The 21474-nt window shown below is 37.3% G+C and overlaps 1 protein-coding gene across 4 annotated transcripts in view; it reads left to right on the plus strand.

Moving 5' to 3' along the window:
* Positions 1-21474, plus strand: part of SPRED1 (sprouty related EVH1 domain containing 1) — a 63932-nt gene that overhangs the window by 10905 nt on the left and 31553 nt on the right. The window contains exon 1 of one of the 4 annotated variants that reach the window (XM_041129490.1): positions 719-777. The exons of 2 other annotated variants lie outside the window; for them this stretch is intronic. In XM_041129490.1, coding sequence (XP_040985424.1) covers positions 734-777 — 44 coding nt within the window. In that variant the 5' untranslated portion in view covers positions 719-733. Of the gene's footprint in view, positions 1-718; positions 778-8255; positions 8279-21474 lie in introns of those variants that run through there. One more of the 4 variants, XM_030043305.1, reaches the window with a different exon arrangement.

A 21474-nucleotide genomic window follows, 5' to 3' on the forward strand; every position in this document is an offset into this window, starting at 1 on the left:
CTGCTCTTCATCTATTAGTTGAATTCTGGATGAAGAATGGGTCTATTCAAGGAAGCTAGAACAAGACATGAATTTAGAGTGCCATAGTTTAGTATAGTGTAATTTCCTGTGGGGACCTTTTATTCTCCTCCTTCTGAAGTAAGTTGTGGTTAACTAGGTGAAAACTGATAAGCTTAGCTGTCTAATTAGAGGAGTTTTTCAGGTTCTCCCCTCTCTTTCCTTCTCTGCTGTACCTTTTTAAAACTGTAGTTTTCTTGCATTAGTTATTTTGTTATTTGTTTGCTTTTTGTGGTTTGGGTTTTTTGTTTTTTACTGTTGAAAGTGGCATATCTTTCTGTGTCTTGAAGTATGTTGACTTTTAGAGATACCCATCCTTGTAGGTTTTGTTTTCATTTTAGCATTTTAGGAAGTATTTTTCTGAGCATTTCTCTGTATTAGTGTTCTCGTACAGCTTATCCTGAAAAGCTTCTCTGGAAAATAAGACACTGGTTAGAGTCTCTTTGAGACATTTTGACTGGCCCGCTGAGCACCCTTACAGGTCTTAATACCAGGGTTTTACCCTTGAGCAATGCTAGCAAGAAGCCTGGTTTTTGCCACTCTGGGACAACAAAAACATAACCCAAATGAAAACATGTGTTTCCTTTGCTGTAGAAAGACAGAATGCTTCCCACAGGCTACAAGTTCATCCTTTCAGCAGTGAAAGGAGAAGACATTACAGAAGTGTTGAAAATCAATGTTGAGTGACTTCTCCACTACAGAAGAGTCAACTTTTTTGAGGTTTGTAAACAAATCTTCCTGAGGTAGAACTACAATTATATGTATAGCTTCTTTTCTGAACAAAATAAAAATGTATGGATTAGACTTGTGGAAAAACTGGAAGTAAGTTTACCAAATCTGTTACTTCAGCTGTTTTTTTTTAAGCCTGAGCAGCTACTGGGAGGTATAGGATTGGCTTTTCTATCTTTTGGCAAGCTATCTATCTGTGCTGCGTGAGCTTGATCCCCACAACTGAAGCTCAATGGATGAAGTAAAACCTTAAAGTAAGCTTTAAGGTCCTCATGCTTCTTTCAGCTGGAGAGTGCAAACAATAAGCTTTGATCAATGTATCATCCCAAGTAAGGCATGATGATCTGAATCTCTGCCATGTGCTTCAGGAAAAGATCGTTTCAGTGGAGAGTAAGAGATACCCTAATTAACTTTCACATGTCAAAGGAAGGAACAAGTGTCACTTTTCAAAGGCAAGAGTAATTTTGGCCAGCTTTTCTGAGGTTGCTTCACAGTTTGTTTCCAAGGCAGTTACAATCAGATAGTGCAGAAATCGTACTATCCTACAATAGAAAGGATCTGCTTTCTGTATTTTTTGTTTCTTGTCTAACTTATAGTTAGGTATTTTACAATGGAGAAAGCATAACTGTCATTTCCCAGTTACAGCATTAATATCTATGATCTAGGGTGTATTTGGTGAGGGGATTTTTTGCAGTTTTGGTATTCCTTGGCTGGGACAAATATTTCCTTATTTTGTCTATATAATAAAATGGTACATTTGATTCCTGAGAAATGCAGTCTTAACGATTAAATTGAAAGATGCTGTTCAAGCTTTTATCGTTAACCAAGAAAAACAGTTTGGTTGTATCATGTTTTCAGTAGGATGCAATTTCTGTTGTCTTTATTTACCCTGGAAAATGGTGTTCTCCAAAGGACTATTTTTGCACTCCTCCACAATGAGTTCTTATTACAGCTCAGCAAATAATTTTGTCAGGAATTGCCTCTGTTTGACTTTGGGATATGTCCTTTGGCAATAACAGAGATGGTCAATAAGTAGGAAGTTCTCTTGGTCTAACCCCTTCTTTGTGCATTATTCCAGTAGATCACAAGAAGCTCAGATTGATACTTCCCAAGGTTTAAATAGCCAGGTAGTATTTGTATGCCTTTAACTTCCATAGAGAGCATGATCAGAAATCGCTCTAATATCTGACAGTAGAAGTAGGGAGGATTATGCATTACTTCTGTCTATCATTTTTTTAAGGTTTGTTTTTTCTAATGTTAAAACTTCTGTTCATTCATCTTCAGTCTCTTGAGCTCCATTATGTACCACTTCCTTAACAAAGGAAAATGTTTTGTGTGTGGTTTATTCATTTCAATAGATAGCCTTGCAGCAGCAGTTACCCAGTCTGGTGGTTAAGGCTGCTACCAAGCGAGGTTCCAAGATCCACAGGAATTAAGTTGAATTTGGTATTAATGATGCTGTTTGGGATTGCATGAAATTATCTGTCTGTAGCTTTAAAGGTCTGGAAGTTGATGCTCCTTTGTAAAACTATGCAGAAAAGGGTACTCACAAGCAAATCTTAATAACTCTGTGGGTGTTTTTAAGAGATGTAAATCTGAACTCTTTTCAAATGCCACCTCCCCCAAATGGTATGAAGTTTTGTAGTGGTAGTGCTATGGGTGCGTTTGTTTTAATGGTTTTTGATAGACTATTTACATAATTTGAAATACTTAACTCTTCAGAATGGGGTTGGGGTTTGGTTTTTTTTCAGATCCTGTCTGTTAACCTGTGAAGTATTTCAGAATAAGCTAAAGTTGCATAAGTACACAAGCCATTTAAAATACAAGTGAAAAGAATTCCATTAATGGCCTGCATTTTACCAACACTGACAAATCCAGTTTCACTAAATAAATAGCACTGGTGCTGTCATTTTGACACACAAAATAACTTTGTCTCTATGTAGTTAATAGCCACCTCTTAAAGCATCTAAAGCAAATTTACAGTTGAGATCAGTTAATGAGGGAGAGTGGGAGTAGATTTATTTAAAATCCACTGAACTTAACTGCTCACTTGTTTGCTTTTTAATGGTAAAGCAGATCTGTGGTTTGAAATCATTTGGGGAAGTTTTTGTGACAAGGCAGATGATGGCTCAGAACAGCTTGAAAACTACAGAGGGTCAGCTACAGTTTCTCCTTTCTGGGAAACTGGAAATCTCCCTTTGAAAATGTTCAAGAAGCTTGATACCTGAGATATTGAAGATCTTCAGAGATGCAATTAATATCTGTACAAAGTGTTCCAAGGGCATCACAAATTAGTAATGATTTAGTACTATATTTTATTATCTTAAGGTGTTAATGGTGCTATTACTTTAAGATATTAATGCTTTACATAAAAACATAAGAATTGCCATAAAGGATCTGGCAAAAATTCTTGTTGACGTCCTTTCTCTGACTTTTCCGCTTGCTATCCTTGGTTAAATTCCATATGCATCTGTTTCCTCATCAGGAAGTTTGAGCTGAAATATATTATTTGTTTCTTTGGTTGAAAACTTTACCATGTGGTTGTTTCATAGGACTTCATTTTAGCTTAGTTTTGGATGGCTTATCTGTTCTTAATACAAGTGTTGTGTTTTCAGGCATTCAGAAGTTGAAGCAAACTGAAATTGCTATGCCAGATTATTCAGTTTTAAGCTTTTGGTATAGTTAGCTGTTCATGTTTGCATTTTAGAACGTGAAATTAGTCTTGGTATCTAAAAGGAGTATTTCAGAGCATTGTGTACTGTATGGGTATTTCTTTTCTTGAAATGGTTTGTCTCACAAGAACTATGTGAATAAGGTGATGAGGTAAAACAGTAAGCATGATGTTCTAGGGAAAAACTTAGCACTTCAGTTTTGTTGGGAAATGCACTGAATTTATGGTCATGTCAGTGTCAACTGCTTGCTTTGTGATGCTAAAGTAATGTTTTAGCAGAAGGATAAAGGGGATTGGGAGGTGCTGGTGCTCTTGGGCTTTGGCCTTGAACAAGGACCTCATTAAGTGGGGAGGGGATGGCCTGTGTCACCTTCCTTCAGTCTCCGTTCAGTCAGGGCAGGCTCATTAATACTTAGAAACTGCTTTTTTTTTAAAGAACACTGCTTTACACTAGATACATCTGAGGTGCAAACAAAGGATTTATTGATTAAAAGTTAGGTAAATACTTAAAAAATTATCCGTCTGTTCCATTTACCTGTAGGTCTATCTTGTAATTTTTGTACGCAAAACAAAGTGGGCTTAGTAGAAACCAATTGAATGCAAGAAATTTCTAACTGGTTATTTGGGCCAAGGCAATACAAACTGTAAATGTGAAATCATGTGAGTATGAGAGAGCTGCTGAGTATTTTAAATTACTTTTTTCCCCTCATTGCTGTTCGTGTTGTTGGACTTCTTGTAGACAATTTATTAGAAGTAAATTATACCAGGGCTGTTCTTGTTGCATGTAATGGTTTGTCAGCTGTAAAATCTTGATGATGTACCATCATTGAAACTGTCTGTTTTTCAAGGTGGGATTAGAGAAATAAAGGTATCAAATGAAAATAAGGGGGAGTGGGGAATGGAACAGCAAAAGTAAACCTGCTGTAAGAGCTTCCTATGTCTACAAAATACATTAATTCTTTTTTCCTTACTGGAGCTGGGCCTTCTGCCAAGAGAGATCTGCTGTTCCAGCTGGGGCTCGCAGAAGCAGTAGTGACTGCAGGAGGTGATACACACCATTCTTTTAATTCTCAATGGCATTGACAGTTACCAAAGTTCCCTTTCTTTGCTCAAGTTTATCCTTGCTAGAAGTTAAAATGAAAGGCAATAGAGACAGTAAGACAATATTGAAAAGATAAAGACGACTGACAAGGAGAGAAATCTAAGGCCTAGTTTTAGGTATGCATTTAAAAGTCAATTAGGCAAACTACTGGCATTAAGTTTCTAAAATTATTTCAGATGCCTGTCTTGCTATTTGAGAGCTCTTCTTGTAGCAGATTTTTAAGCTTTTTCATTGTAGTATAGTACAGTGAACATTAGAGTCCTTTATTAAGACTGCTTCTCATATTGAGTTATTGCCCTGTCACCCAGTGCGTTGGGTTCTGCAAAAATACGTAGTAAACTCCACAGCCTAATTGATGTACTGTTTGGAAGTGTTGGAAGCTATAGATAGTTTGTCTAAGAATTGCTTCCAGTCCTACCAGTGGTATCTATGGCACTAGTAGGAAAGCATTTCTAGGCAATTTTTATTGGCTTCACTTGTTAGCTTTCTTGCTACTTTTAAAGAATGCCCGAACGCTATTCTGCAACTTTAAAGAAAATGCAAAGAGAAGTTTAAATGTCTCTGTGGGCTATGCAGCTGCCACTCTTTACATGAAGAATGACAGGCTTCACCAGAATGCCTGGTTCTCAAGGCAGGAGACCATGATGCTGAAACACATTAGAGCAATGTTATTTATATTCTGCCAAAAGCAATTATCCTGCAAGACTTATAAATATGTGTTAGCTTTTATGTGTGTGATAAACTCTACAGACTTCCACAGAGATCTGTAGGTCTACTCAAGAGTGATGTATTTAAATTTTTGCAGGACTGAAGCCCAAGTGCTTGCATAAAAAGATGTTTCTAGTTGCAGGCATATGCTGATTATTCAGTAGTGTGGCAGAAGTGTTTCTTTGGGATTGGTCTGTTACGATTAGGATTGTTTTATGCCAAGGTAGAGTTTTTACGTTTAATAGTATTTGATAAGAGTTGTTTTAAGAAACCTGTTTTGATCCACCAGTGGTTCTTTCCAACAACTTCTTATAAGCTCCCAAAGGCTCTTAGCTGTCCAAGAACCCTACTTTTAATTTCTGTGAATCCTTTACTTTTCCTCCCCATGAAGATTTATTACTCCTTAGAAGTATCTTCAGTTAGCTACTTTAAGCCCTAAAAGTAGCCTTGTTCTGTGCTGCGTCTTTTCGTCACCATGTGACAGAAAATGAGCTCCACTGTTTGAGGGGAAAGGCCTGTACTTTGGATCTTGGCTACCAAATAGAGCAGCTTTTCTGTTCGCCCCACAGCTGCTGTTAATGTTTCATTCTGCAACTGCTAGAGGATGGGCAAGTAACCATCCTCATATGAGACAAAAATATAACTCCATTAGTCAGCTGGCGTGGGTTGTTGAAGCAGAAATGCAGGCAGTATTTTCTCCTGGTGGAGAAAAATCCATCACATCCTATTAAAGTTGCCATTAGCTGACTATGGGGGAATGTACATTTCCTGAATCCACGATTGCCTGTTCTCCTTGCTTTGATGGCTGTCTACTTTAAAACTTGTAATTTAGTCATAACTATTATAAGATCATGTTACATCTCTGGGGTTAAATCTATTTGACATATAATCTGTCTGAGAAAAGCCCTTAAGAAATAATGGTGCTTGACACTAACTGAACCTTAAATTATTGTGGCGTGAATTAGAAAACCTTGTTTCTAAAGAGGTTCTGTGAGCTTTCTGGAATCTGTATCACCCTGTAGCACTGCTAAGATTTAGTATTTTAACTTTTAAGACTACTTAGTATTTTAACACATTGTTGTTAAACATGGATTTTGAAGTTTCTTTGAAGGGTGGGGTTTATTTGGGGTTTTGTGATTTTTGGGGGGGGGGGGGGGGGAGTTGTTTTTTTACAGCTGTCTTCTGAAGGTTGAAAATGTGATGGGCTACTAGCATCTTTGACATCCTCTTGCCAATGTTCATTGTAAGGTTTAAGTGAGGGAGAGTTGTAACCCTTCAACTTTTTCATGCTAACATTTGAACCCTTAAGGTTTTTGGATGTTTAATCTTCATAACATGCAATTATGACATAAAGCAGAACCAAGAAAATACAAAGGTGCCTTCTTTTCATAGCTGCTTATCAATGAAAAGAAAATTGTTTTTCTTTGTTATTCTGTAAGTGGCAATTTTTAGTCATGTCTAGAGCAGTGTTTCAGTAAAGGATCGCTTTTTCTCTCTAAGGCAAATACAGATGTGGTCAGACTTCTGCTTAGCTTAGTTTAATTTAGTGCTTAGAGATTTTGTTAAAAATCTCTTGGCCATCTCATTCTTTATTTCTTTAATTGCTTATGTTTTGGGTTTGGCTTTTTTTTTTTATATGAAGTGTGGACAGAGAAAAATGTTCAAATTTCTTAAATTGAGCGGGATGAATATTTAACCTTAACATGAGGACTAAATGGTTCTGTACAGTAACACTTCTGGTATTAGTATATCAAATGTCATGGATCTCTGATTGCAGATTACAGGTGCATTAACACCTATAAATCAAAGGCAGAATATTATTCAGTCTTACCCTGTATGGCCCATGTCTGTCTCCACATTGTGTACAATATTAAAGCTGAAGAAGAAATGATGCAATGGCAAACTGTGGTCTAGTTTTGATTTTTAATATAGGCAGATCCTGGGTGTATCTCCAGTCAGTTGGCAGTTGTCTGTCTCTGGTGATTTTTGTGTTTCGCTAGGGCAGGTAATGGGCAAGCCTTATGCTGCTTTCGGTTTGCTCCCTTCTCCCTCTGATATAGTTGCTGCTTGTTATTCTCAATAAGAAGCTATCTATGCGGTAGTAAAGAACTTCAGAGCATAGTAGTGAACAGTAAAGCTAAAATAATTAGGTTACTGTGTTATACAAATATAATTTAGTTACATACTTAATGACTCTACTAGTAGAATTAAACTGAAAGGTAAAAATTATGCGGCTCCAGCTGAGGGAGCTATTTTCTGTCAAGTCAGTTCCTTGCATATTCATTTAAGTCGTATTCCCTAAAACTTGGTATGGAAACGTAGACAAAATTTGTACTATTTTACACAAGAACTTGGTTGCTAGCCTAAAAGCTGTTGTAAAATGCAATGATTATTTTGTAAGATTGAAAATAAAGTCTCTTTAAAAGTCTGTTTTAACTTTCCAGAAAAGGAAGTGAGCAAGATCCTATTCCAGTGTATTTGATCAGACAATCCTAGTTTTACCAAAGAGCTAAATACAACTTCATGTATCCAAAGGTTGGGCCCTCGTGAGAAGCTTATCTGCTCTTTGCTGAGAGTGAGTAGTGGAATTTCTCCTGAGGTGCTGTGTCTGGGGATTGTTTTCCTATTGGATTTTTTGCATTTTGGTGTTCAATAAAACTTTAATGTTTTCCCCTCACGAAAGGAAAATCCATCTCTGCTACATTTCTGGTTGGCCTGCCTCTTCCTGGCAGCTTCCAGGCAGCTACGGAGGTTTCTTTTCAGCTTTCAACCTTTCTCCTTTTCAGTTTCACTCTCCTGCAAGTAGGCTTATCCTCTGTATGAGTTGCTCATTAAACGGGCACTGTTTTTCCTTCAATACAGTAATTTTCTTTATGTCAAAGCCTTCCTGCGTGCTGAATAATGCATCTAAGTCTTTGTTTTTTCTCCGGACTACTTGAAGTTGCATGTAGGCAGCTGGCTAGTTCTGTGTATGGTGCAGAGAGGAACTGGAACATGCTGTAAATGCTTGTGTGAGTATGGACAGGGCTGCTCTTACCCTTGAAGCAACATTTTCTATAGTTCCTATCTATTACTTTAATATATTGGCAGAATTTAGTAACTGGTCTCTGTGAACACGGAGGTGTGAACACTGGTATCTGTAGGCTTTCTCTCTTACCTGGATCTCTTCAGATTGGGTTGGTAGGGAGCTTGTTTTGCCTCTTAAGAATTGAAAGAGATTGCCATATGGTCCGATATAGTTCATGTACACAACCGTGATCCAGTAGAGGAAAGGCAAAATCCCAACCCCCCTACTGCTGTTTCAGAAAGGAACAGACAGGAGGAAGTAGGAGTGAGAACAGATTTCTGGATAGATTGGTAGGCAGTGGGGTGAATTCTTAGCACTTCCCACCAGAAGTTTATTCTAATAGGCATCAGGTTTTAACCATGTAGCTGCTGCTCAGGAAGCTGGAACATGAGGATCAAGAGTAAATGAAATAGACTTATGGGGCTAATTTCAAATTAAAATGATAAAAGTATTTATTTCATATCTGAAACAGGGCTGTGATGCTCTCAGCTTCTAGCTGTGTGAAGTTAATCATGCCTTGATTTTTTTGTTTTTAATTTCTGTGTTTTTTCAAACTTTATGTACAACTGAATGTAAGCACTGCTGGCTGTATCTGTAAAACCCTACTGTAGCAGTATCCTGACTGAATGCGACTTTCCAAAGATTCACACCTGGTGGAGGAAGTGTGTGTATAATAGATCAGTGACTGAAATATGTCAAGTGCAACAGAAAATTTTTCTTGGTTTCTAGGTCTCTTAAAGCAAAGGGGTAATTTGGTCTATTTGTTCCTCCTGTACAGCATGGGAACAAGCGGAGTTTTATGTTGGACAAATGGCTACGCTATTTGTCATCAGTTTCAGACTGATTTAAACCAGAGTTAAAGCAGTAAGCAAAACAAACAAACAAAAAAGCAAACTATTTAGAATTAAAATTTGTGTATGGACTGGAGAACAACTTTTATGGCTTTCCTCTGGATTAAAGATGAAATTATATATAAATGCCCCACCCCCTTCACGCCCCCAGTGAATAGTCTTTAAGTAAGTGTGAACTATGAAGTGTAGTTTTGGACTGCCACTGAAAGGGATAGTTTGCATTCATCTACACAGCCTTGGGCTTAGATCTAAGGGGCACATGACTGCAGGTGATTTGGGGCACTGATCTGTCAGAATGATCTTTTGGGGTTGATGGATTTTGTGTTTCAGTTGCACAACCAGCTCACTTCACAGTTGCATACTGATTTGAGTTAACTCAAAGGAAGTAGCAGAATAGTGCCCCAAGTCTGGAGGAGGAGAAGGGGGTAGGAATTCAGTCTGGATTTAGGTAAATAGGTTTAGTTGCCTTCCCATTATCCCACAAAATTAAATCATTTTGCTGCAGACCTACAGATGCTGAATCACTGGTAGAACTCTACATGTATGACTGTTCAGACATCTCCTATGAATAAAACCTTGCAATTAGTAAGGAGCTCACAAAATGAGAGATCTATGTAGCACTTATGTGCTATGCATAGTATACTGTACTCGTATAACTGTTCAATGGAGCATTGCCCTTTAATTTGTCTTGTGGAGATATATCGTCTGTCTGTGGCAAAATGCTTGCATGAGTGTAATCTGGAAGCTGTTTTTCTTCTGAGTGCCAGTGTACTGGAACCCAGTGTTTAAAGCTTGAAATTAATGGATTTTGCATTTCCTTGCATTCTCAACAAATACTGAATAACCTTCTGTAAATAATGATCCTTATTAAAGGATGAATAGCTGCAAAACTTGAAGGGTTTTAATGTATTTTTTTTTTCTTCTTCGTCTTTTGAAGAGGGGAGATTTGTATTTCCTCTCACTTGTGTGCTTGGCATAATAATGCAGGAGCACAAATAATAAAAAAAAGTGGTGACAAGCAACAGTGGTTCATGATGCCAGTAGTACTGCAGTTTGGAAAATGTGTTGTACCAGTAAATTGACTAATCTCAATTAAAATTTAAAGAGTCTCCATTACAAGTAGTTAGTTAACGGTATAGTCACTTCATCTATTTTTGTTATTCCTTAAAATGAATAAATGTTTTCTAGCAGAAAAGGTTCTGTTGTCAAATGAATTTTTCTAGGTTGTTCTTAAAGGCTACTTTTCTATTTTAAAACTTTTTTTGTGTGATATTTCCTTGAATATTGGTGGCTGCATCAATGAAGATGAGCTGATGAATCACTTCAGACAAATCACATTTGTTTGGTATATATTAAACTTCTTCCAAATACAGGTTGCTATAACTCCTTTCCAATAAAAAGATCCAGACTGAATACTCTTAACCCTTGCTGAGTCTTACTACAGTTTGTATTCAGACTTCTAAATTCATACAGTTGGACTACAATCTTTAGCGTTACTTTATTGTAAAATTACTGTTTTGTGAGTATAAAAGTTTGGCCAGATATGCTGTATCAATGTTCTAATCTGCAGCAATATAGTACTAATTTCTTTTATCTCCGTGTTGAAAATACTAGGTTTTACGTGGATTAATGATATCAAAATTAAAAGCTACATGTAGGTTACATGTGCTTATAATTCATTCTCATATTGTGATGTATTTTCAGTTATATTTCTTGAAAACTGTGGTTTCTCTGCATCTCAGCTTTCACCACATTGTGGGATAAACTTTTTGCAGTGTTCAGAATATCGGTTTTCTGTGCAATCAGAGTTAATGCCCTTGCATCTTCTGGAATCGAGGGCTTTCCCTTTGTGTATTCAGTCATTACATAAAACAAATTCAGTTTGTTTTGTTAGTACATAAACTGGGCTTTACTAAATACAAAGAGGGCCAAAACCTCTCACAGTAAGAATTACAGGAAGAAAATGTATGTTTCTTGGGAGGAAGAAAAGTATTCACAACTTCGTTACACATTTGGTGCTAATCATTCCACATGCATGAAGCCAAAAAAAAGGGGAAATTTAAGACTTAAGTTATGTTGATACTGCAGAAAGAGATCAAATGTGCCAAATTTTGTGACTTAAATTTTAGGTGCTTATACTGCTAATTGTGGCTTGATCTCAAAATACATATATAATGTAGAGAAGCAGTCAAGCTCCAGCTGGGCTGCAATGTGACTGACCCCTTTTTCTGATACATACAGACTTATGTGAATGAGAGTTTGGCAACAGTTGCTGACAGTGAAGCAAACACTCATACACATGTTCAGACACTGCTCTGGAACTTGTGTTGAAGTATTGTACCTACAGAACCACTTGGAGCAGTTATGAGATAGCCTTGTGACCAATCATTTACTGATTAAGGTTGGATAATTGTTCTGGGTTGAAATTAACCTTTCTTCTGGATTACTCTTGATTCACATCAGCTTCCCAATGTTGATCACTGCAAAGTTGCAGAAGCAGTGGAGAGAGTGCATGGCAGGAATAAATGATGAGGGCAAGAGAAGGATGGAGAGTGCTTCTAGCAACAGTGCCAAATCACATTACTTTAAAGTGCTTGTAACAGTAATGCTAGTGCAGGTATGAAAGTTGCCTTGGACTTGTTAGTAGAAGATAGTGTAGAACTGTCAGTAGTTTTGTATTCTCTCACCAGTTTCCGTTAAAGAACCTCCTGAAATCAGGCTGCAGAAAGTGGTTACAGGCAAGATAAGAAGAAATCTGAGTGCTGTGCATTTTCATCTGTCTCTGCTTATTCACTGTAGAAATGCTCCTTAGAACCTTTCTTTCTACTCCTTCATGATCCATAGCAGTTTTCCACCTGTGTTACTTAAAACTATTAATATGATATAGATGTAATACAAAAGCTTGTATTTGTTGGGAATTACTTAATCCATATACAGTTAAAAATAAAAAAATTCAGTATTTTACTGTGGGTTTTTTTTATTGGAACCAATCTAACCAAATCTTTACTAGTTTAGATTTAGCTGCAAGATTTTATACTTCCCTTTTAATGCAGAAAAAAATCAGTGTAGTGTAGAAAGCCATAGCATGAGAATTGCGTGCTGAACAGTGATATGGTTTGTGATTATGCTTCTGTCATACAGTTAGAACCAAATACTTTGTGTTTGTGCTGCACGCATTAAAGAAGGGCACCCGGTTTTTCTTCATATGCTGTATTGTTTGGGAGAAGGAGATGCTGTTTCCTCTCTCCTATTCCTCTCCCCTCTCCTACCCCCCACTTTTTTTTTCTTTTTTTTAATGTTTATTTACTTGGTAGGGAAGAATTTATGCAAGCTGTATTCTCCCCCCCCCCCAATCTTTTCATGTCACTGGCTTTTGAAACATCTATTACTTCATTTTTGTTACTTGAGTTCTGGCATTTTTAGCTCTCCTTTCTTCCCCTTAAATAACTCTTGGGCAATCTTTTCTTTTTTGTGTTTCCTAAAGAAACAACTGTGTCAGCTGTTTTTCTTTAAACATCAGCTTTTTATGCGGAATAGTCAATATCGGTTTTTTACTCAGTCTTTTGTGAAAATGCCTCAAATAGATGGTTGCATTGAGTGCCGATCCACAACGCTTCCCAGTCAATAGATGGGTGAAGAAAACAAGGATGAGCTACTTTAGTCATCAGGTAGTTAAAATTGCAGAGTGATGGTTCTAGAATCATTTGACTCAATCATTTCTCTCTTGATTTTTCTTTTAGTCAAAAAGTTTTTTAAAATAATAATAAGTCTTTAGTAACTGGGAGGAATGGGTAAAAATTACAGGCAAATGAATTCTGTCTAGGAATTACTGCATGACTAGGGAATATTCTTTCTTCCCTTCAAACACAATAACTTTTTGATGTTTGAGCACCCAAATTCAAGAAGCAGAGCCCTCAAAAACACTATTGTACATCCTTTATGTAAAGCTCATATGTGATGAATGCATTCCCAATGTTGGGTTGTGAACAAAAGTCTACAGAATTCTGTCAGAGGAACTTTTACGATACAGCCAGTACTTTAGGCTTAAATTCCTAAACAGTGAAAATTTTGGCTCAAAAATTAGAGATTATTTGTAATATGTTATTGGTCTTTAGACCTTGCTTTTCAGGATGCATAATAAAATGCTGATTGCTTTTCTTTAGCTAGTAAAGCAGTTAACGAGTTCCGGGTTTGGGGGATTAGTTGGACAGTCTCATTGCAGATAAAAGTACTCAAAAATTAATTTTTATTTATAATAAGGGAAAATTATTTGTAATTCTCACTGTTTTAATAGTGGACACTGTGCTTGGGATATGAATAGAGAAGGTCCTTCTGTCACTGGAATAAGAGCAAAATTCTGTAACAAAACACATGGGTACAAATGAAACAGCCAAATTTAGATTCCTGTTTCTTAAGTTTGATCTTCACCATCTACACCTATTTGTCCATTCCACTAGTTTAATTTCTCCTTGTATTTCTGTCTCTCTAAGCAGAGATACTTAATTTTCTGTTTGTATTTCTTCAATTATGCAGTAGGGATTCATTTTCAGTGCTGTTAAATAGAACACCACAAATATTTGTGGAACAGCTTAGTGTATATCTCATTGATTTAGTAAGATTTTTCAATTTTGTACTTTCTATTTTATAAACTATTTTATTATACCATATTTTGTGTAGTAGAAGTGGTAAGTAGCCACTTAAAGTATTTGTAGGGTGGATAGCAATCTGTTTTGTCTGGTAAAACTGTGCAACATAGGTGTCAGAGCTGTACCAAAACAAAATCTGCCTAATTTTTCCTACATGACATTTTTGTCTTGTAGATTGACTGGAGCAGAAAGACCTTTCTTTTAGTCCTTGCTTAGATTCAACTATCTAAAAACTGTTTTGAGCTTGCACTGTGTCATGTTTGCACTTGCTGTCTTGATACTCTAATCATGTATTTTGTGTAGTTTGACTTGGCTATCTCCAGCACCCTTTTCAGAACTTCATCCTTATAGTGAAGTCCCACCCCAGACCCATAACTTCTAATGGTATTAATGGTTTTGAAAAGTCCAAAGAGGAAGCAACGAGATATAACACTAAATCATCTCATGATTTCAGTGTTGTAACCCTTTGTTTAGGACTTTGTCATTTCCAAAACAAGGAAAATATAGCTGGTGGATCCCTTTTCAGTTGCTGAATAGACTGAGAGATTCAGTGATTATTGTTAAGAGTTCTCATGACTAGCTATCATTTATGAAGTGTGAATGTATTCTTACTTTGTTACATATTGGGGGGGTTGGTGCATGTATACTTTTTGTTCTTTTTCTGTGCAGTTGGTTACGAGTTTCTAAACGTCTCTGGAACAGCAGCAAGTAGTAGAACTTAAATAATCTTCCTTTTGAACTGAGAGGCCTTTTGGTGTGCTATTTTGCTCTATGTTATGTTCATGCATGACCCATGTACTCATTACATACAGCTTTTTGCAGGAACTTGTGAAAAGTATTACTTTAGCAGTAGCTGGAGCAGGCGATGTAGTTACACAAGGCTGAATTACAGTTTTTTGGTGGACTGTTAACATTCCTGTGTTCTCTGACCTTAGGACTTGTGAATCACTTATTTCTATGCTTGGGACTGCTGGCCAGGATGCTAATTATTACTGAGATTGTCAAACACAGATCATAGAGTTATATATTGGCTATGTAAGTCACATTGTTCATGCTGACATATTGCAAATATGAAGGGCATACCATTGAAACAGTTTGTATAATCTTGTGTAATCTTTTGTTTCTTCTCCTTTGGTGGATTATTGCAATAGAAGTCTTTGCATTTGTCTCTCACGTGTCTGTCTCAGTTTATTTCCTCTATCCCAAATATACATGGTTTGTTAAAACTACAAAAAGACTGATTCAAACCACAAAGGGTGTTGCTGCATAGTAAGGGAATGGTAGCTTCCTTTTGGTCACTGAACACAGACCTTTAAGTTCACAAGCTGTCTTCTTTAAGGCTTGTTCAGATTTTCTTTTTTACTCTGATTTTGGTGCTATTTGTTAAGCAATTTGCAGTTTGGCTTGTAGCCTTTCTCTTTTGTTAGTGTGGACATTTATGATTTGTCCATTCATGTGTGTTTGAAACATCCTTTTGGATGTTTGTTGTTTTGTTATTATGTTAAAAAGAGCAATTTAGCATTAGGGGATTTTCTTAGAATATAATTTACTTTGCAAGATCACTTTCGTATGGGCAGGTTAAAGTCCCTGAAAAGCTACATCAATGTAAATGTTGAGACATGCTTTAGATTTAACAGTATCAACAAATGATACTACAGTTTTAATTCACATAGTTTTAAAACACTATTTCTTATACAACATTCATTAGCAATCTCACAGCTCGGCAAGACAGTTAAAGGAAGATTATTTTTGTAAGTGTGGATATGCTTTATTTGGTTTCAGGTTCTGTTCCTTTTCTGTGCAGGCTGAGTGGGAAATGCATGCCAGGAATGATCTGGACCTTTTATAAATTTGTTTTAATGTGACAAGATAAAAATCTAAATTTTGTGGTTGCCTACCCAATATCAAGCATTGCTTGAGGTGAGTAAACTCAGTGGACCTGATGCTTTTTTCTTCTATACATCTATTGCCAAAAGATTAAGAGTATGTAGCAGTCCACCAACTAAGCTCTGTACACTGTATACTGCATGCACTCAGGTCATTATTGAATTATGCTCATTACAGATGGTCCCTGTCCCAAAGAGTATATAGTCCAGGACAAGCTGAAATAAATTCAGATGTAGTAAACATAAAATCTGAGACAATGTTTTCTGATGTGTTAGAGAAAGTATAGCAGGGTCTACTTGGTTTGTCCTTTATTTTTGCTAAATAAGTTCTTAGGTGTGTTAGGAGGAGAATAATAGCTTTTTGGACATTTCTGGAGCACTATTCTTAAGTGCAAGGAGCAGTGGAATAAAAAGTACACAGGTGCTTGTTTGAAAATAACACGCTTGGTACAGCCTGTCATACCTTCTTAGAGTAGCTAAAATTTTTCATAAGGAACCTTATTGTGGTCTTCTTTCAATGTATTAGTTACCCTCATTTTATTTTAGTGGTCAGGAACTTTATTACAAAATGACTTGTTGATTAATGCATTCACGTCTCCTGCTAACAGGGTCTCCAGAGTCCTGCCATCTTTAATCTTGATGGCTTAGATGACTAATAGCTTTGACCATGAGGGTGATCTAATTGTACTTGCATACTTGAGTGAAGCTCAGAGACTTGTGAGTATGTAAGACTGGAGGAAAATGGCCCTGAGAGAAGAGAGAATTCTGACATGTTCAGATGTAACTATTACGTGAAAAACTTTCCTTAAATTATGTATCATAAACTGTAGTAATCATTGCTATTCCAAGGAAACTAAAAGGCATAACTGAATCTGTAAGTTTCATTTAAAAAAAAAAAAAAAAAAAAAATTCCTTCTAGACTAGATGGATGTTGTCTGACGACATTTACTGGAAGTGTCAAGTTTTCTTAGTTTCAGTGGAATCTGCCCTAGGCTACAAACTTGAGCTTGTCCTAAGTTTGCTGAAGTGCTGGAGCAAATTAAAAGTTTGTCTTCCATGGTTTCTTTAGATGTTCCTCTTTTTTTGCAAGGTTGGAAAGAAATGGTAACTCTTCTTATCTAAAAAATTAACTTTCTCTTGTTTTATTTGTGGGCTTTTTCATCTTTTTCTGTATGTTTCCGTTGTAAGCAAGTCACAGTTTATACATGGCATCAGTACCCAATAGCTTGATTGCTACTTGATAAGAAACAAGTAGTGATTTCACAAAATTAGAAGAGGTACAGACAGTTCTGTGCTATAAATGGAGTGAAGAGATTTCTCTGGATCTTCAGAAATTCTGGGGTAAGGAAGGAAAAAAACGTATGAGAATAGAGAGAGAAAGGAGAAGCCAGGCTGGCATGAAGAGTGGATGTTTCTGGAGTTCATGGCTGTCAGCTTGTAAAAATTAGGCAAATTTAGAGTTTTCTGGAGGAAGCCCATTAAACTTGGGGGGTATATGAGTAGCAGGATCTGACCACTCAAGTTCTGTTAGCCCATCTGCCTAAAACTGGATGGAATTTAATCCCGGAGTCCCTGGTACCAGCAGTCCTCTGTTGTTAAGCAGGCAGCTGTGGAAGTCATTAAAAAGCATCTTCCATGTCCAGCTCATCTCACCAACTCTTACAAAGGGGAACTACATACTATGTACTATTCTTTTACTTCTGCTACATGTGTCCAAAACCTGTGGACCCATCTTTGAATGTTACTTCTATTCTTTTTAACTTCCGTGGTGAAGAGTAGAAAGAAAAATAAGTTTGTTTGGGTTTTTTATTTGCTTGCATTTCGTATCGGATACAGTTTTCTAAGTAATATGCCTTGACCAGACAATGTTACAGAATCTATACTATTATGAAAACTTAGGCCTCTGGAAGGCAGTTTCTTTAAAAGAGGTGGAACCCAAGTATGTGTTGTGGTCTTCTTTAATCTGCTAAGATATTACTTCATTTAACCAATCCTCACGGATGACATATAGAAGTAATAGAAACTAGCTACAATTATTAAACAAGAGGAGGTGCCTGGGAGCTGGTCTAAAATGTTATTCATGGAAATGTCAGATACCTACTTTGTATGTAATTGTCATGGTTTTCAAATCTTTTTAACAGCTTCTCCATTCTTCATGTGCTTTTGTGCTTTGCAAAAGTTCTTGCGGTAGTAGCCATTCTTCCTTGCAGAATCGGTTACTTTACAGGGTCACAAATCTTAAGTTGTCTGTATTCAAATAGGAGTGTGCTTCTAGGGCTGCTATTTTGTAATTTATTTTTTTTTCTGACGTTATGTCCAAGAGAACATTTCATAACAGCAATATACTGTTTTGACAGTTTCCCATTCTGGACACTTGTTCATTTGTGTCTCATTTTCCCTTTTATATTGTAGGTACACCTTCAAACACCTTGTTTTACAAGCCTCTCCTGCTAAATATTAATTGTGTAATCAAGTATTTTTGGCTCTTTCAGGTTACCAGTTATCCCCTCCTTATGTAATACAGTTTCCCACATAGCTTTTTCCTTCTGCCATTTTGAGTTCAAGCCATTTTGCTTGGTAGTTCAGGTTTCTGTAGGTAGATTTTTGTTGTTACTGTTGTTCGAGCAGGAACGTCCCGTTCAGGTTTTTTGGCAAAATCCAAAGCTCTTCAGTAAATCAGTGTGGGTACCAGTATCCTAAATGTGACAGCATTTGTCTATAGTTCCTTCTGGAAATCCATGTCTTTTCTTGCTAAGCTCCTCACAGAAATAAATTTCCTAGGCATGGTAGCCACACACAGTTGCTGTACCTCCTGTCTTTACTGTGAAGAATACCTTTTGCCTCTCTCTTAAAGGTGAATAAAGTTTTGACTTCTACCAGCATAATAGTTTGGTGTATATTCTGATTTGCTGGTATAATTTTGAGAGGAGAAAGGTAAGTCATGTCAGGCAGAGCCTCATATAGTAGTTGTTATTAAGGAAAAAAATATATATACAGCAGTTGCCTTCTCATAAAAATTAATAGGATATGCTGTCGTATGTTTTCTTGATGTAAATTATGTCATCTTTAGTATTAGTGCTGCATTTGCATCTCCTTCTGTTGTAGATAAGTCATTAATGTTTTCTGCCAGTGGCAGTCATTCTCTAAACCTTTAGTAACAAAGGGCTTTATATCCTCAGCAGTGTACCGATATGTTCATGTGATACTGGTGAAATTAATTATTTTTTTTCTAAATTGAGTCAATACTCAACAAATGTTATCTGCAAGTAAAATAAACTTTAGCTCAGTGGTCTGGTATTACCTTTTGGTACTCTGGGCATGCACGTACTCATAAGCACTTCTCTAGCTGGGAATCATAAAATCATCTGCTAAGCTGTTTGGATAATAAGAACCATAAAAAGCCAAGTGTGGTTCATGTATGCTCTTTGGGTGAGGCTACAAACACAAAAGTATATTGCACCAGAAGTTGGAGGGGTTAAAGTACGTGTGTGAAGTGCCAGTCAAAGGTAAAGAGCCTTGATCCATGACCAGTTCACTTTCGGAGATCAGCCTGGAGCTGTTACCTGGGTGCCAGCAAAGATAGTGTAATTTCATAACAGAGTGTGTCACGATTTTTCAGAATGCCTTTTTTTTTTTTCCCTTAGCCTTGTCAGAAGTGTTTAAATAGCAGTTGTGCACAGTGTCAACTCTTACTTCAAAGTATCATGAATTCTCATAAATTAACCCATATTAGTTATATTTCTAAAGCTGTGTTTTATTGAAATTGCTCTGCTTTGAAATATGACATTAAATAAAAGAAAGAATCACAGAATAATTGATGTTGGAAGGGACCTCTGGAGGTCATCTTGTCCACCCCCCCTGCTCAAGGAGGGCCACCTAAAGCAGGTTACCCAGGACTATGTCCAGGCAGCTTTTGAGTATCTCCAAGCAACCTGTGCCAGCGCTCAGGCACCCTCACAGTGAAAAAGTATTTCCTAATGTTCAGGTGGAACCTCCTGTGCTTCAGTTTGTGCCCATTGCCTCTGGTCCTGTCACTGGGCATCACTGAAAAGAGCCTGGCTCCATCCTTATATACGTTAATAAGATTCCCCTGAGTCTTCTACAGGCTGAACAGCCCCAGCTCTCTCAGCCTTTCTTCATATGATATGCTCCGGTCCCATAATCATCTTGGTGGCCTTCGCTGGACTCCTTCCAGCAGCTCCATATCGCTCTTGTCCTGAGGAGCCCAGCACCGGACCCAGCACTCCAGCTGTGGCTTTACCAGTGCTGGGTAGAGGGGAAGGATCACCTCCCTCAACCTACTGGCAACGCTTCTCCTAATGCAGGCCAGGACACCGTTGGCTGACTTTGTCTCAAGGGCACATTTCTGGATTATGTTCAACTTGGTGTCCACCTGAAACCCGAGGCCATTTTCTGCAAATCCACCTTCCCGCTTTGAAAGAAACCATAATGCTAAACATTTTTACTGAAGCTAAGAGGGTCAGGTTCTCATATGGTTCAGTTTATAACTCCACTTGAAGATCCAGGTTTCTTGATGGTGATGGTAGTAGCTTTATAGTATTAAAAAAACAATTTGCAATTGCAGTTCAATTGTCTTAACATTTCTGAGATCACTTATTATTTTTCTGTCCTGTATTAAAATAGAACTGTGCAAGATGCAATACAAATAAAAGAATGGTAATGCTTAATATGAATCTAGGAGAGGGAAGATTTGCATACTGTTGAAACTGGGTTAAAAGAAATGTAATGCAACAAGGTAACTGTTTTTTGGTTTTGGTTCTTTTTCCTCCTTCAACATCTCTTCCCCTCTTTCTTTGGGAAAAATATTTTGGCAGAAAATTCTTAACCTTCATTCTTTTTTGGATTACTGATGGAAGAAAGGACAAATGTTGTAATAACATTTGGTATCTTTAATTGGCTTGATATTACACATAAGAAATACTCCAAATTATCAAAATAATTAATTTTTTACAAAAAAAGCCATAGTGATGAAATTACAATTGCATTCCTCCCTCCGGCCACCAGCAGGATTGTTCATTAGTTGCTGTGCTGAAGGTCCCAGCCGGTCGAGGTCAGTGGAGTGCTTCCTGGGCTTGAACAACAGTTTGGTCATCCAGGTCATAAGTCATTATGGGGCCCAAGAGCATTACAACGATATATATACACAGCTTTTGGAGGGAGGAGAGAGCCTTTAAAACCCGTGGTCAGATTTTAATGCTTGATGCTCTTAAAATAAAGTTGATGGCAGGCAAGGACTGTAAGTCTTACATCTTTCCTGTCCACTTATGGTTTGTAGCCCTTTGTTTCTGCCCCGTAATGCTTTCTCAGGCTTCTTAGTTCACCCCACATTTGCTAATATTTTTAGAATGCAACTTTACACAATATGCTGTGCTATCTTAAAATTATTTCATTTCAAGTTTACTACGTATACTGTTCAGACACATGCTGTACTCTTCAATAGCTCTTAACTACTAGGGGAAAATAACACTGTAGATAACCTTCCCCCCCCCCCCCCCCCCCCCCCCCCCCCACTTCATCATGATTTATAACACTGAAATCACATAAGAATAGTGTACTCTCATCTCCTTGCCTGAGGCACTCAGCTGTTAGAGAGAAGATCTGTTTCCATAGTTGTTAGGAATTGATCTTGGATTCCAGTGTGGTTGTCCCCAGTCTTCACTGATGCTCAGCACTGACTCTTGGGAAGCAGCATGCTCCTATAGACAGAATCCCATTTGACTTTTCCTGTAAACCTTG

Source organism: Aquila chrysaetos, chromosome 2 (genome assembly GCF_900496995.4).
Source record: "Aquila chrysaetos chrysaetos chromosome 2, bAquChr1.4, whole genome shotgun sequence".
In the NCBI taxonomy this organism is placed as follows: Eukaryota; Metazoa; Chordata; class Aves; order Accipitriformes; family Accipitridae; genus Aquila; species Aquila chrysaetos.